Source organism: Phallusia mammillata, chromosome 1 (genome assembly GCF_965637545.1).
Source record: "Phallusia mammillata chromosome 1, kaPhaMamm4.hap1.1, whole genome shotgun sequence".
Classification (NCBI taxonomy): domain Eukaryota; kingdom Metazoa; phylum Chordata; class Ascidiacea; order Phlebobranchia; family Ascidiidae; genus Phallusia; species Phallusia mammillata.
In genome coordinates, this window is record NC_137252.1 from 27,042,115 (window position 1) to 27,057,710 (window position 15,596).

Sequence of the window (15,596 nt, forward strand, 5' to 3'; positions counted from 1 at the left end):
CGGCGACACAAAGTGAGTGTTGATAAGCAACTTTATGGACAATTTCGCAAAGATGTGTTATCACAAAAAAGGCGGATGAGGCAAAAAAGTATAATGCCCTAACAATTAACCAAGGGGACTGGATATGTGTTTTTGACATTTGTGGTACATTTCAGTCTTTGCCATCAACTTTGTAGCCTTATGGCAAAACCATCGCACAAGGAGAAGGAAGTCACGTTAACAAGGCGAATATGAATGTTTTTTGCCACCCCCCCCCCTCCAATTTTTTTTGTGTTCACAAAGATTAAAACATATGCAAACACATAACCACCATGATTTTAAAATTTACATGAACAGTTGTGAACGCAGACCAGATCCCACCATTTTTCGAGTCTGGCGGAAAGTTATTTGAGACAAAAGCATTCGACAACGTTACGAGGTAGTTGATAGTTTGTTCTGTCTGAGGTATAATTATCAAAATCATTGTGAGAAATTGCCCGCATAAAAAGCTACGCGATTTCGAGTTGGCAGAAACTTTTTGAAATCCGTCGCAACGGCGGCTGATTTTATGGGGGGGTCAGAACTCCGCATCAGCTTAAAAAGCACAGCATAGCCATTTCTAGAACATTTCACAAACGGATTACGGTTAAAATCACGTCAAATTTTTTGATGGCCAAACCATTCAATACTACAAGTCTTTTCTGAAGATTTTACGACGTAAAGTAGTAGCCTTTACCTACCAGTTGTCAGGGTACAGAAGGCTAAGGGTGCTGAATAGAGAATGGTTAGTTTTCATGCGAAAGATAAACCAAGCAATTTTTATGGTTGTGTATAATTAAGTTTTGTACTATTCTAAAATCATTAATTGAATTAAAGTTTTACAAGTGTTTAAAACTTCACCCTTCGTTGGTCTATGCCTGCATGGGTAGATGATAGTTCCCTATGGGACAAGGAAATGTCGAGTTCTTCCGAAGAAGAAATTTTTGAGGTATAGATAAATACAAAACTTTGTTAAATGCAAAAACTGTCAAGAAAACAAAATATGACCAGGTTGAAAAGGTACTGGGAAAACGTAAGCGTGGAAGAGTGCAATACTTGGTACGGTGGAAGGGGTTCTCGAGCGAACACGACTCGTGGGAGCCTGTGTCAAATCTTACCGGGTGTAGGGAGCTAATTCAGGAGTTTAACACCCGTAAGTACCACCAGACACTCTATTGAACATGTTTTTTAACATAGCGGCTAATGTTTACAGAAGGAGTGCTTAGCCCACAACAAGACAGTTTGGCGGAGAAGAATGCTAATGTGCCGTTGTCACAGGTTTCAAAAGGCAAAATACAAGGTGCGTTCAAATACCCTTACGTCTCACATGTCAAGAGAACAACATCTCCACAAACAGGTAGGGTATTTTGAAATTGGCCTGTAATGGGTTTTTATTGCAAGATCATCTGCACAGGAAAACGATCTACAACCCGTGCCTCCGCTTCAAACACGACTAATCGCCAAGCATTTAGAGTGCCTTCCAGCAGTGCGTCGCAGAAGACATTTGTAGCAAAGGTTTATTTGGTTTTGTTAAACGAGTCGTACATGAAGTATACTTACTGGTTATATTATGTTGAAGGATCACAGATACCTACAAAATACCTTGTTCCAGACGAAGCCAAACAAAACACCAGTTGTAGCTACCGTTAAGTTAAAGTTGGAAGGTCCTAAAGTCGCTAATATTCAAGAAGATTCTCAGCCACAAAAGGTGTTCAAAGTGGGAGGTCAAAAACAAATGCTTGAACGTATAATGGGCGTATCCGATCCCAAGTACTGTCCAACTTTAAAAGAACACGATTATCCTCGTTCCAAGCAAAGCAGAAATTTGTTCAAACCGGTCGAATACTTGGAAATGTCTGCAGATGAACGCAAACAAGTTGTTCAGCGAAAGTCGGTCTTGAGAAGTGCAGGTGTACACACAGATAGGCTGCTGTATCTGCAATGGAGGGATGACATGGTGGAAATTGTTTTTTCTAACCGGTTGAAAAACAATGCTTTATCGCCTAAGGTAAGGACAGGGGGCGTTTGTGTCTTATGAAGAGATTTTGTGAACTGATCTTTAAAAGTTATAGGTATCAGATTGTTTGTTGGTAAAACTACGTTTAATGGTTTGATTCTGTTCGATTAATCTTCGAAGTTTCTGGAGGAACTGATGAACGCCTTAGATGCGATTGTATCAAGTAAATGCTCTCTTGCTGTGATGACATCTTTTGGCGAATCTTTCTGCAGCGGATTTGATGTTGATATGCTAATTGGAATTATCACATCCCCAAAGTTCTATGGAAGGACTCCGCGACAATTGTCCGAACTAATACGGTAATTATGGGTCCCCTTCTATGAAGGGGACACATATTTCTTTTCTTTTTGTCTAACGCTGGTTTGTTAAACGCGTTTGGTCAAGAAAGAGTGCTCCAAATTTATTGACATTTGGACAGATGTTACATATTAAACCAAATTTGATCCTCCTGAAGTTTGACCCCGAATGACCCAGCGGTTCACCCGCAGGCCCCCAAAACGTAAAAAATTAAAAACGGCTATACGGAGTTTCATGCTCTGTTGTTTGGTGCAATGTAAGATTTTTTTAAAGAATTTATATATTTTTTTTTATTCACCCATTTTTCACCCTTTAAACCCCGAAATAATCAGTTTTAGTTTTAGGCCAGATATACAAGCCCTATGGTGCAGAAATATTTAAAAATTTTAACAATTGTTTAAGCAGGGTATTCGTTTAGTATTTAAAATTTTGCCAGTTACCTTTACAACCCATAATATGTGTACGCTATCAGTCAGAATGTCAGATATAAGTCCCAAGGGAGGAATTCACTGGTTCACGATTAAGGCGGGAGTGCTCAGCTTGACGTCGGGACAGACGTTTTACGAGACAGTCGTTTGGGTGATTAGAAGTCATCTGTTTATGAGCCGCAATGCCATGTCGTTTAATTGACTTATCACGCGCATTTTCAGTTTTGGCGAAGGTTTTACACCTAAGACGTAATTTAAACTCGATAAACGTACTTCGGTTTCGTTTATGTCAGGCAAAACGTTGTTGATCAACATAAATATGAAAAAAATAAACTTAACTTTTTCGAACGCCGAGATAAATGGTCTTTAAATTCTCGTTGTCAGCTTGGCCGTCGCATAACAACGGGTCACTAAAGGTCGACTTGTAGGCATTACAACACAGTTAAGAATTTTTCGTCATAACGTATCTTCTTTATTTTTGACAAATAAATTCAAGAATCAGTACTTAAGTCATGTATAAATTAGGCTAAACGGTATTGTTGAACACTAAGGTCTGCATGCTGTTAAAAACAGTGTCAAAAGGTCATTAAACGGTCGTTTTTGGGAAGCAAAGTTAAGTGAAAAACAAGTTGTTATGTATACCTTTGTAGCAAACGACTTTTTATATATAGTGTCTAATATAACAGTTAAGGCTTTCTAGGAAAATTTGTGTTTAAAACTGAACTTGAACCACAATATCAAGGTCAAAGCAAGAGATTAAATTGAATGTATTTTTCCCGTTCTTTTTTTACTGATTTTTTGTAATTATATGACAATCATGATGCAAAAAGAATACGGCAAAACTTTTAAAATTAAGTTAATGCTTTTTGAAAAAATTGCCCTTAAGAATCTAAAAATAACCGCAACATAGGTTTACCGTTTTACCGTAACATAGGTTTACCGTAAATACGCGTGTGGGGACCCATTCGTTTTTGCTTGCAAAAACAATCATATATGTAAATAAAATTGTGTATAGTATAGTAAATTGGTAAATATCGTATAGAATATATAAAATGAAAGTATATCAGAAAGCCACTTTTCTAGTTTTTGCTTAAAAATGTTTAAACATCTTTGAAAGTTTAGAGCACGTAACGCCACATTTTCAATGGCAGAGACTTCGTCAATAAACTGATCGATTTTCCGAAACCATTGGTAGCGGTGGTGCAGGGAAAAGCGATTGGACTTGGCTGCACTATGCTGGCGTTATTTGATACAGTTTATTGCTCCGAAAGAGCAACATTCTGGACACCTTACACTGCCATGGGTCTTACACCTGACGGGTGTGCATCTTACTTGTTTCCACAAATATTGGGAATGACTACGGTTGGTACAAACAAAGTTTTGGGTAGTAACTTACTTTAAGCGACAGGACATGTGAAGAAAAATGCGCTTACTTTAAGGCAAATAACATGTTGATAAACGGAATGCGACTTACTGGGCGAGAAGCCAAAGAAAAAGGCCTGGTCACAGAAGTCTTCCCGCACGACTCGTTCAAGCAAAATGCGTTAGCATATGTCAAGAAAGTTTCTCAGCAGAATTCCGAGGTATAATTTTTGGAGTACCGGTAGTAATTTTGTGCTACTATATCCGTTTCATCTAGGCCCTGCAACTAACCAAGTCTTTGCTGCGAAACCCGTGTCTCATGACCTTAAAGCAAACCAATTGTTTGGAGTGTAATCAGTTGGCGGAAATTTGGTCTACACAGGATGTCGTTCAAAACTTACAGAAGTTCCTGCAAGAGTGTGACTTATAAAATGACGAGAATTGGTTGCTATGATTTCAAAGAAACAATGAAATGCACTGCCAGATTTCTATTCGTTCGTTTTATATGATTTTAACCTGCTGCGAGAAACAACGCACATGGTACTTTCCTCAAAATACAGCAAAAAGTTTGGTTCGTTCAAAACAAGGTTTTACTGGTAAACGTACGAGCTAAGCTAAACAAATATTTTGTTGACTTGCTGAGATGCGAATAAAGACTATTTTTTTAACGGACTGCAAAATATTGAAGAAAGGCTTTCTAGTTTCTACAAACTTGAGCATGATTCGAAATAGTTGAAGGTTTCAGACCACAGAAAAGGAATTAAAAAGTTTGTAGCACGACAATGAAAGAATATACCGAAAGGTGAAATACTTTAGCTATTTTGAACCATCTTTGAAAGCTTTTTTAAACTCTACATATTCGTCCATGTTATTCGATTTCCTAGACTGCTTTTCAATGCTCTTACGGTAGTTGGCACGTTGATTCTGTTTTCGCTGCACAAAAAAACAAGTATGAGTGAAAACAGATTTTTACATGTTTGCAAATTCTACCTCCATTCGTAAACATTCACTCATGTCTCGTTCGAACCGATCACACACCCCGACAAACTTCTTGAAAGGATGCTGAAAAAAAGATGAGTTGCCAATAAAAATAAGATCAAAAAGAATATTTATTAAGAGAAGCAATTTAAACAGCCTAGTTTATACACCTATTTGTTTTCTTTAATTCCATAATTCTGTCGTTGTTAGTAAAAGGATATGGAATGTTTCTTGACGTGAATTGTGCTTACTATTTTGGCCCCAAAATAGTATAAAGTGTGTCCAGTTTTTACTGTTTTACCCTATGGTTTATACATTCTCGTTCACTTCTAGTTTTACCAGATGATTTAAGCGATATATCTGCAATCTACAATTATTTGAATATCTACGTTTTTAATGTCATTTTGGGTCCCCACATATACGTTTCTACGTTCTACCACTCGTTGGATGGATTGTCAGACAAGTATCATTTTTGAGATTCGTAAGAACAATTTAGAAAAGCATGAAAGGCATTGTCGCATTGAATCCAATTTTTTGACATTAGCGCGTCATCGTCACGTTTTTGTGATTACGGTGACACGTCATTGGCTAATTTGTTTCGTCGGTCAAATACAAAATCGAATTTCCTTTGAAGAGTTTATTCCCCTTAAAAACACGGGCCTGGATCTTTTTGTTATTTGATAATAACGTACAATCACTGTGATTGTAGGGCAGAGTGGCATTCTAGGTTTTAAATTGAGGCAAAATCTTAACGATATATGAGTTCAAAAGATAGAAAAAAAAACAACTTGTTATACCCATCTCTCCTGTGTGTAAACAGTTTGAGCCACTGTTTATTCAACAAATGGAGGCAAAATTTTATTAATTCTTTGCATCTCCTCTAAATGTGATTAAACTTATTCAAACTCAACATAACAAAAAGTTTAATATGAACATATATTGTGGTTTACTGTGTAAGAAAAAGTAACTGTTTGATCACATTATGAAGTTAAACAAAGAATGTTTGATACATTTTCGAATATTTATTACCTTTATGGGACACATTTGTTGATAACATTCCATTTTTGAAATTGATAATCATGTATGCTCAATTATAAGAAGAATTGAGGTGTTATACCACATGGAAGATAAAGAATTTTCCGAGTGTTGCACACCGGAAGAAAATGAGTGTGTTCACAATCAAAGTTTGATGGTAGATGCATGAAAAGCCTGGTATAAAGAGTCAAACAATTCAAGTAAATGATTGTCCTTATCCAGGCAATATTTTACTGGCAAAGTTACTGGTTCTGCTAATTTTCAGTAAATTGCAGTCAAATTAATATGTCAATATTAGTGTTAAAATCAAATGCAAAACAGTGTTTCATTACGTTAATCTCCCTGTGTAAAAACATCCAAAAACAATAAAAAAAAACAAATGCACTGATGATCAAGCCACCACCATAGGGATACAAATTACTTTTTTATGTCTTAACAAATGCAACTTCTTGTAGTTAGCAAATCTAAAACAATTCAAATCAAAACTGCTATGGATGATGAGACATTGGTTATTTCAGATGGAAAGTTTTCTTCGCGACTTACAGTTGATCTTTGTGTATTGCTGAAAATTACTGCAAAAGTTGGGCAGATACATATGTTGGTGTTGACATTTGCATGATGGTGTTGGGTTGGTAAAGGAAATAAAGCAGCAACACATAAAAACTTTGTTGGTTTGATCAGCAAAGCTTCACAGATAGTAGATGTAGTTATGTAAAAGTGCATCTGTTTGGTTTGCCCCACAAGTGTAAAACATTTTCCATATGTTTTGTATGCTTCAGGTCTCCACAAACAGAAAATTCCAGTGCTGTAATAGTGTCATAAAGGCTGCTGAACATGTGTCACTTGTTTAATCTAATTGTGTTAAATATAGTTTTTTTGCATATGGTAGTTAGGGAGGGTCGACAACCATATCACAGGAAAAGCATTAACAGTTGTTGCTCACAACACCAGTAGTTATGATTTGAAAGATTGGTCGATTGGGACAAATATTTACAAGGCTGATTTGAGACAAAAAATGACTGTTGATTGTTTTAATGGTTTGTTGTTTTAGGTATTTTATTACTGTAGGTGTAGAACCCTGTCGATTATGGCACTTGCCCCCTAAAATGGTTGAATTTTTCAGTAGAATTTGCCATGTATAGAGGTTGAATATTGTGTTTAGCCTGGTGGCACCAACATTTAGCCCCTTAAAATGGGAGAAGAACTATGTCTGAATTGAATGAAATTTGGTAACATGCTATTTTATGTCGTCAATTGTTGTTGTGTTTGTACAATTTACCCCACTATATCTACTATCTGTCCAAAAGGGTGAATTCTATAAACAATGTCTGAATTGGATGAAATTTAGATATCTTATAAAATTTGCTATTTATAGGTGTCGATTGTTGCATTTTGCACTGTGACCATAGGCGTAGATTTTTTAGCATATATTTTCTTATATGGGGTGGCAAACTTAGGTTCGTTGTTACAATGTAGCTTGTTATCGCAGATACTGCCAGTGTATTAACACGTTTTACTTGGAGGAGCCATCGACATGATGTCACAAGTTGTCCAGCTAGTTGATGATGTCACAATACTGTTGTGAGGCAATGGCTGCAGTGAATACTGGATAGTGGCGGATATAGTCTGGTTTTGCTGGGAAGTGTTTATGCATAATAAAGCAGATATATAAAAAAAATTTACATGTTCAATTTTGTAAAAGAAACGAACAGGCGGTGAAGATTTGACAGGCAATTATGGGTACCCTTCCCTGAAGAGGAAGTTATTAATGCAAATTTGATCCGCCTGAAGTTTGACCCAGAATGACCCAAGGGTTCACCCACAGGCCCCAAAAATGTGAAATTTTTAATACGGCTGTACTGACTAAAGTACATCATCTAGGACAGGGGTTCTTAAACTTTTGGGGTCACGCCCCCTTGAAACTATTTATTAAATCTCACTCCCCCTCTGAATAAATTCAAATCAAAAACTCATCATTTCTGTTTATTGTTAATATCGGTTATTTAAAATAATCAATGAGAGGGCTGAGGTTTTTTTTTTTTTAAACCAGTTGTTTAATTCTTGGTTTAGTGCAGGGGTTCCCAACCTGTGGTACGCGAGTAGCTTCCGTTTTGTTCACATAAACCTGGATTTACAACCTTATATTTTGTTCATCTGGTTTTGTTTACAAAAAAACATTCCCCAGGCCTATTGTCATTGTTACGTAACTATTTCTGTTGTTTCGTTACATTACGATCAAAATACAGGTCATGTCAATTGCCAACAAAAAGCATAGTTACTATAAAAAGCCGTACCAGACGGAGGGCGTTAATTATGTCAAATACTATTTTGTAGCGTTGAAAGAAATATGATTTGAACAAATTAGTTGTTCTGCAAGAAGTGGTACCACAGATCACATTGATGTGCTCTATGGTGGTACACGTGGCAGTGCAAAGTGTCCAAGTGGTACGAGATCGTAAAAAGGTTGGGAACCCCTGGTTTAGTGGAACTCAAAACACATCGTAGGTCAGCTTCACAGTCAAGTTTGTTCTGAGCCTTTGTCTTTACACTAACAAGTGTAGAAAAAACACTTTCACACAAAAAGGTTGCTGAAAACGGAAGGAGGGTACGCAGAGCTATGTTACCAACATTGTTATAAACGCGTACATATTTTGCCCAAAAATCAGTAAGAGGCATTGCTTCAAAGTCATCCTTTGCTGTGGAATTGTATTTCAAATCCAAAAATTCTTGTTGTAAATTTTCAAGTTCTTCACTGAGGCGAAAGGGATTTCGAGTCAGTTTCCAGTCCAACAACTCTGTGGTAGTTCCGGAAAGTACCGTTCAAATTCCTCTTTCAAAATCTAAAGATGCTCTTCAATTTCCTTTTTAAGCTCGCCCTCCAGGGTAACACTATTTTGTTCAAGGGCTGCATCTAGGTTTGCAAATGATGCAGCGTTTCCCTGCTGAACTCGATGAAGCCACAGCCTTAGCTTCGCAATAAAAGCATGTATGGCATCAAAATTATCTATCCTCGTGGTGTTTTTGCCTTGTAAGTTGCGGTTGAGTACATTAAGCGCTTCAAAAACGTCAACCAGATATGCCAATGACAACTGAAACCCCTCTGAAGTAAAAACCCAGAGATCCTGTTTCCCCTCATCTTCAAGAAATAGCTTTACTCATTTCATTACCCTTATTTCATAAACACGAGCTAGCATATTCCCTTTCAATAACCAACGAACGGCAGTATGAAACAGCAGGGCCTTGTGATCGGAATCCAAATCATTGCACAGCTTAGCAAACAGCCTCGAGTTTACAGCACTTGCTTTGACGAAGTTAACAATTCTTATGACAGTTGCCAACTTGTTGTTTAATGCAGCAGGTAGAGTATTCGATGCTAAAGCTTCTTGGTGGATCACACAGTGAGTACGAACAATGTTTGGACTGTTTCGCTTCATTCTTGTAATAAATCCGCTTCACGAACCAAGCATTGCAGGTGCACCATCTGTGCAAACACCTACCAGCTTGTCCCATTTCAGGGAATGGTGACCAAAGCAAAAAAGGCAACTTTTTCATAAACAATCTGCTTTAGTAGTTGTTGACAGCGGTTTGCACAGCAACATTTCCTCCTCAATCGTGGTAGTTCGGACATAGCGAAGGTAAACCATTAGCTGAGACAATTGGGCAACATCAGTGGTCTCGTCACATTGAATAGTAAAGTATGGTGACGCGTGAATCTTTTTAAGAACGTGAACTTCAATATCCTCTGCAATGTCATCGATACGAGTTTTAATTGTAGAATCTGATCAATAATTTTTTTCCAGCTTCTTCTGGTTTGTCTTACCTAACACAAGACCAGGTGCCTTTAGCATACATGGTTTAATCAAAGTTTTCCCAATATTGTGGGTTTTTTTGCCAGGGCAATCATGTAAGCTATTTCAAACAAAGCTTCTACAACTTCAGCAGATGATGATTGGCGAAAGTTCTCCTCTCCTGCAATTCTCATTTTCTTAAAAGAGTCCCGTTTGGCTTGAAAATACGCTAATGGTTTGTCTTTCAGACCCAAGTGCTTCTTTTCAAGATGGCGTTTCAAACGACTTGGCCGCAGTGCATCATTGCTCAAATTTTCAAAACATACTACACACTTTGGTACAGCTTGACCATTCATTGTAGCTTCAGAGAATTAACTAGAATAGTGGTTTTCCTTTCTATTGCCAGTTTATATGCATACTACATCATATTTAACGATGTATCACATATACCATTTACTATATTTATAATGGATATATATTTGGCACCTACGTTTCATTGGGTCCCTATCTTTTTCCTGGCACTTTATAACATAATTGTTTCTGCAAGCATAATCTAATGGGTCCCCACACATATGCATATGCGATTTGGTAATAGTAAAAATAGAGCACAATCATTGTTAGATATTTACCAATTTACTATACACATCATTTGATTGTTTTTGCAAGCAAAAACGAATGGGTCCCCACGCACACAGTTGTGTGGATTCATGATAAACAAACATCCTGGTTATTTTTAGATTCTTAAGGAAAAACAACCAACTTTAAAAGTTTTGTCCGTATCCTTTTTGCATCATTATTGTAATATAATTACAAAAAAACAGTAAATAAGAACAGGAAAAATACTTTCAATTTAATCTCATGCTTTGACCTTGATATTGTCGTTCAAGGTCAGTTTTTAAACACAATTTTCCAAAACTGAAAATGTGCTTGATAACTTAATAAAACGACATAGCATAGCTGCGCAAAAACAGCTGATTTCTAATCACCAACATGACTGTCTTGTAAAACGTCTGTCCGGACGTCAAGCTGAGCACTTCCGCTGCATTCACACGCCTTAATGGTAAACAAGTGAATTACTACCTTGAGAGTTGATACTTCTATCTGACTGACAGTGTACACATATTATGGGCTTAAAAGTAACTATTTGGCCGATTAAGGCAAATTTTTAAATACTAAACGAATAACCTAATGCAAACAATTGTTTAACATTTTAGCACATTAGGGCTTGTATTTCTGAACTAAAACATATTATTTTGGGGTTTAAGGGGTAAAAATGGGTGAATCCAACAAAAAGTTACAAAATTCTTTAGAATAGCTTACATTGCACCAACCAACAAAGCATGAAACCCTCAGATTATGTTCTTGGGTCAGTACAGCCGTTTTTAATTTTGTTTGTTTCAGGGGCCTGTGGGTGAACCACTGGGTCGTTTGGGGTCAAACTTCAGGTGGATCAAATTCAGAACAATAACTAACATCTGTGCAAGTTTGAATAAATTTAAAGCACTCTTTCTTGACCAAACGCATTTAACAAACCAGCGTTAGACAGAAATAAATATTTTGGGGTTTAAGGGGTGAAAATTAGTAAATCTTTTTTTAAGGTACAAAATACTTACTCCTTAATGAAGTGCATATAACTCTTTAATGAAGCACTTTAGCAAGTAGAGCCATTAAAAATTTCACGTTTTGGGGCTGTGGGTGAACCGAGGGATCAAACGGGGTCAAAATTCACATTCGCCATCTTTAGACCAATATCTATAATGTGTGTAAATTTGAAAAAGTTTGAACCATTCTGTCTTGACCAAAACGTGGGAACAAATCCGCGTTAGACGGAAAAAAAGAAAAAACAATATGTGTCCCCTTCAGAGAAGGGGACCCATAATAACAGTACGAATTGGCATGTTGATGATTAGATAACTGACAGAGGATCATTTGCTTTTTATTGATGCTGTAATATATTTTTCAACCAATTGGACAAATAGCGGCAGCAAGGTTGAAACATCGTGATTGAGGATTGAATGTCGTTGTTCAAAGCATTGCAGCCAAATTCAAAGCATTGTTACCATTACTGCCCATAATATGTGTACACTGGAAAGCCCAAGGAAGTACTTCACTTGTTTACAATTGTGGCGATTTAGTGCATAGGGGGAGATCGCTGCTTGACGCATGGACAGGCGTTTTATGATCAGCACAGTAATGTCATGTGGTTTTATTAGGTTAGCATGCGTATTTTTAGTTTTAGCGAAGGTTTTATATCTTAGAAGTGATTAAAACAATACTTTGATTTTGTACATTTCAGGCAAACGGCATTGATTAACATGAAGGTAAAAAAACTAGATTTTTTCCAAAGACGCAATAAAAAGTCCTTGACAAGTTGGTCGTCGTCAGAAACAGTCCAGAATTATTTTTTGTCACAACATGGCTTATTTAATTTTTACACATATACTCCAGAGGCCAGAAACAATATGTAATTTAAATATAAAGTGGGAGAAACAGTATTGTTAATCACTACATGCTATTAAAAACCATGTCAAAAGATCATTAAACGATCGTTCGGTGACTACACCGCGATAGGCTACTGAAGAACAACCTGACTCTTTCAAAACTGGCCTTGCACAGCTGAATCTAGGGATTAAATTCTCAGATTGTAGAGTATTTTTTATGTTTATTTTTACTACTTATGTAAATATATGACAATATGATGTAATATGGACAAAACCTTTTGAAGTTTGTATTGATGCTTTCTACTAATTGTCCTTCTTCTAAAAGAATCCAAAAATAAAATCTAAAAAACAGGATTTAAGAACCTTTTTACCATGACTGATTCACATAAATATGTGTATTGGGACCCATTGATCACTATAGGTTATATAACAATAAAGTAATGAACTGCTAATTGACTTTTAGAATACACAAAAATGTCAAAATTTTCATTCTAGTTTATACTTGCTCTGGTATAGAAAACTTATTAAAAAGCACTGACAAAAGTAGCGCAAAATGGATTTTTCCATGCATTGTCTAAAAGCAAAAAACACCTTCGTGTGTACAGGCTTGAAGAAAAAAGACCGTTTAAAACAGGGCATGTCAATAAAACAAATGCACATCTGGAGTATAGACAAGGTGCCAGGGTACTTCCCGGGTGGCAGCATAGCTATTTTATAATGGCTGTCACCGTGGAGGTTTTAAGTGGGGAGGCATGCCATCCCGGGAAACGATGACTCCAACATTTACCCCATCAGCCACCTAAAATGGGTGATTTTTTCAAACAATGTCTGAATTGAATATATAAATGTAACTTGGACAGCTTTTGTAGGTGTCAATTGTCGCTATAGTCTCCCTATTTACCCCTTCCTTTTTTCGCATAGGACAAACTTCAAACAATATATAATGTGAGATTTGGGAGTTTGTACTTTACATAGCATGATTATGCAAGTACAGTTCCAATCACTATGTTTGACTTTACAGCACCAAACGTTCTCATGGTTATCTCTTGAAATGCATTATTTACAAATTTGCATGTATGGGAACCCATAAGTTACTTCCAGTAGAAACAAACCAAGGTTATAAAACAGTGGCTGATATGGGATCCAATGCAATAAAGAAAAAGGGAATATATTCCTGTTTCAAAATAGGTCATAGTCTATATGCAATGGCAAAATGTACTAAGCCACCCTTTCTAGCAGTTCATTAGGTTCGTACAAATATGTCACTGTCTTGTATTGATTGTATGTTTGACCCAAATTGAATTTTGTTTTTGACCTAGCTACCTACAGCAGTCAAATTATTTTAGGTGTTGTAATCCTATCAAACAAAATACTGTTTATTTTTGATTAATTCAAAAATTTAGGTAAACTGTAAGAGAAACTAGAAACATTGCTTTTATGCATGTTGCCATTTACTACTCCAAAGTGTCATTTACAATACCTACTATGAATACATGTGTATTTTCCTTATTCAAACTACTTACAACCAATACATGTTTTTCGTCCCTTTTACAAATCTAAACTTACGTTTTTATCGATGCTTTAAAACTGTGTTGAATGAGTTGTGAAGAATGCCACAGGTTACTTTTTTGGTAATGGTACTGTCCAAACCCAAAATTTAACCTTTTTTACAGTTTTTTTTACCATTTCTGGCGCTTATATGTTATAAATAGGGCGATTATTTTTTGACTTTTTTGATTGTTTACAAAGTCAAATTTCTCAATAAATTTAGAATTGTTTACAAACTGCATTGTCGTAGAGTTGTAGAGGTTGCACTGTCAGTTAACTTTTTTATTTTACACCTTGCAGCCCACTTTAAACTGTGGTAAATGGCTTATTGTGAATCATAAACCATTACATGAAAAAGGTTGATATGGTGCGATGCTCAAAATGTGTAAAATTTTGGTACATCCTAAGTTATTTTACGGCAGCTGTAGTTTAGGTGCAGCTCTTGCTGAGGTTTTGCTTTAGATACTTGTATCTTTCATTTAGACAAATGTATTGAACAATTTTTGTAGTGTATTAGGTGCAGTTTTTGGCAGTGATTTTTAATTAGCTCATTTCCCTTTTTAGAATAATCTAGGTCTGTGTTCAGATTTTTGCCCTTTTGTTATTCTTTTTTCTTTTGCTTTAGTTAGATTATGCCTACAGCTTAATTTAACTTTTTGTACAATAATGCGTAATTTTACTACTTGAGTTCTTCATGTGTCAAAATTTTTCGTTTTTTAGGTCAAAAAATAATCACCCTAGTTATAAAATCCTGGTAAACATAGTCACCAAGTTGATTTTATGTAACATCTGTTTTGATTATAGTGATAGCTACAATGGTAGATCATTGATGTATAAAATACTTATTATTCAAATTTAGTGGTATTATTTCAAATTTAGTGTATTTTACACAGTCAGGTTGTATAGTTAGAGAGGCAGCTCAAAGACCCCTTACATTAATATTGTGAAAAAATACATTAGATTAACAATATTTCAGAGCAAAACAAATACATCTGACTTTCATCTTAAAAGTTTCAATTAAATACAGATTTTCTGCAAAAGACTTTAGATGAATCACAACAAAAAAGTAAGACTTATCTATAATGGTTGTCTGGCAACAGACAACCATACAATTTTTGACACACTATTGTTGTAATTCTATAGTTGCTAAGTTGTGCAAACAAACTTTGCACTAATCATATAAATTTCAGATTGCATTTAAATAGTTTTTACAGCAATATTGTCCTTTAGCCTAAATGTTTTTGATCAAATTACTTTTAGGAGTGCACTAATAGTTAGACAAAGCAAATTAAGCTTTCCTGAATTTGTTACCAATAATTTGCGATTCGTTTGCTGACCTTCAAAATGCATTACTTACTTGTGTGTAACATTCCCGCATTTTTGCAATAAGCTCGTTGCATTCATTGGTGTGCAGGTGTGGAGCTAAGTTTGAGTGCATCGCGAGCAGTAGTCAGTAAAGATTAAAAAAGCTTTCCTTGATTTCTGGTGTCTACAGTTTATTTTTTTGCAATTTCGAACGCATGACTGACGCCATTCGTAAACAAGTTTGTATTTTGTCTTGGCGTCAACATAAGTTTTTAAATTGGAACTTTTTTCAAAAAGAAGCACGAAAATGCAATTCGAGAAAAGTCATGCAAATTTTCAAAACGTGTTGTTTAAAGTTTAAAAAAAAACTTTTGACAAT

At 35.9% G+C, this 15,596-nt stretch overlaps 2 protein-coding genes across 4 annotated transcripts; one reads left to right on the top strand and one right to left on the bottom strand.

The window, feature by feature from the left end:
- The first annotated feature begins 386 nt into the window (after positions 1–386).
- LOC145232197 (chromodomain Y-like protein 2) lies at positions 387–4,794 on the top strand. Of its 2 annotated transcripts, none has more exons than XM_080096740.1 (9): positions 387–967; positions 1,030–1,171; positions 1,232–1,375; positions 1,433–1,533; positions 1,598–2,026; positions 2,156–2,334; positions 3,912–4,122; positions 4,200–4,343; positions 4,400–4,794. In XM_080096740.1, exons 1-9 carry the CDS (start codon positions 893–895, stop codon positions 4,550–4,552), a joined length of 1,578 nt encoding a protein of 525 aa, XP_079952866.1. In that variant the 5' UTR covers positions 387–892; the 3' UTR covers positions 4,553–4,794. The 2 variants fall into 2 exon arrangements, with proteins under 2 accessions (XP_079952866.1, XP_079952873.1); XM_080096747.1 differs by having other exon boundaries at positions 1,232–1,318.
- On the bottom strand, positions 4,704–15,467 carry LOC145232229 (COX assembly mitochondrial protein 2 homolog). Of its 2 annotated transcripts, XM_080096792.1 has the most exons (4): positions 15,270–15,467; positions 6,130–6,309; positions 5,113–5,184; positions 4,704–5,055 (listed from the first exon to the last, which is right to left on the bottom strand). In XM_080096792.1, exons 2-4 carry the CDS (start codon positions 6,160–6,162, stop codon positions 4,939–4,941), a joined length of 222 nt encoding a protein of 73 aa, XP_079952918.1. In that variant the 5' UTR covers positions 6,163–6,309; positions 15,270–15,467; the 3' UTR covers positions 4,704–4,938. The 2 variants fall into 2 exon arrangements, with proteins under 2 accessions (XP_079952918.1, XP_079952909.1); XM_080096783.1 differs by lacking the exon at positions 6,130–6,309 and having other exon boundaries at positions 15,270–15,462.
- Between the last annotated feature and the right edge of the window lie 129 nt (positions 15,468–15,596).

Excerpts from the sequence above, each read along its gene's own strand:
- LOC145232197 (XM_080096740.1), top strand. The coding sequence starts at position 893 with ATGCCTGCATGGGTAGATGATAGTTCCCTATGGGACAAGGAAATGTCG. Across the intron at positions 1,172-1,231 it reads AATTCAGGAGTTTAACACCC|AAGGAGTGCTTAGCCCACAA; the intron begins GTAAGTACCACC and ends TAATGTTTACAG. Across the intron at positions 2,027-2,155 it reads ACAATGCTTTATCGCCTAAG|TTTCTGGAGGAACTGATGAA; the intron begins GTAAGGACAGGG and ends TAATCTTCGAAG.
- LOC145232229 (XM_080096783.1), bottom strand. The coding sequence starts at position 15,350 with ATGCACTCAAACTTAGCTCCACACCTGCACACCAATGAATGCAACGAG. Across the intron at positions 5,185-15,269 it reads TGCGGGAATGTTACACACAA|CATCCTTTCAAGAAGTTTGT; the intron begins GTAAGTAATGCA and ends TCTTTTTTTCAG. Across the intron at positions 5,056-5,112 it reads GTGAATGTTTACGAATGGAG|CGAAAACAGAATCAACGTGC; the intron begins GTAGAATTTGCA and ends TTTTTTGTGCAG.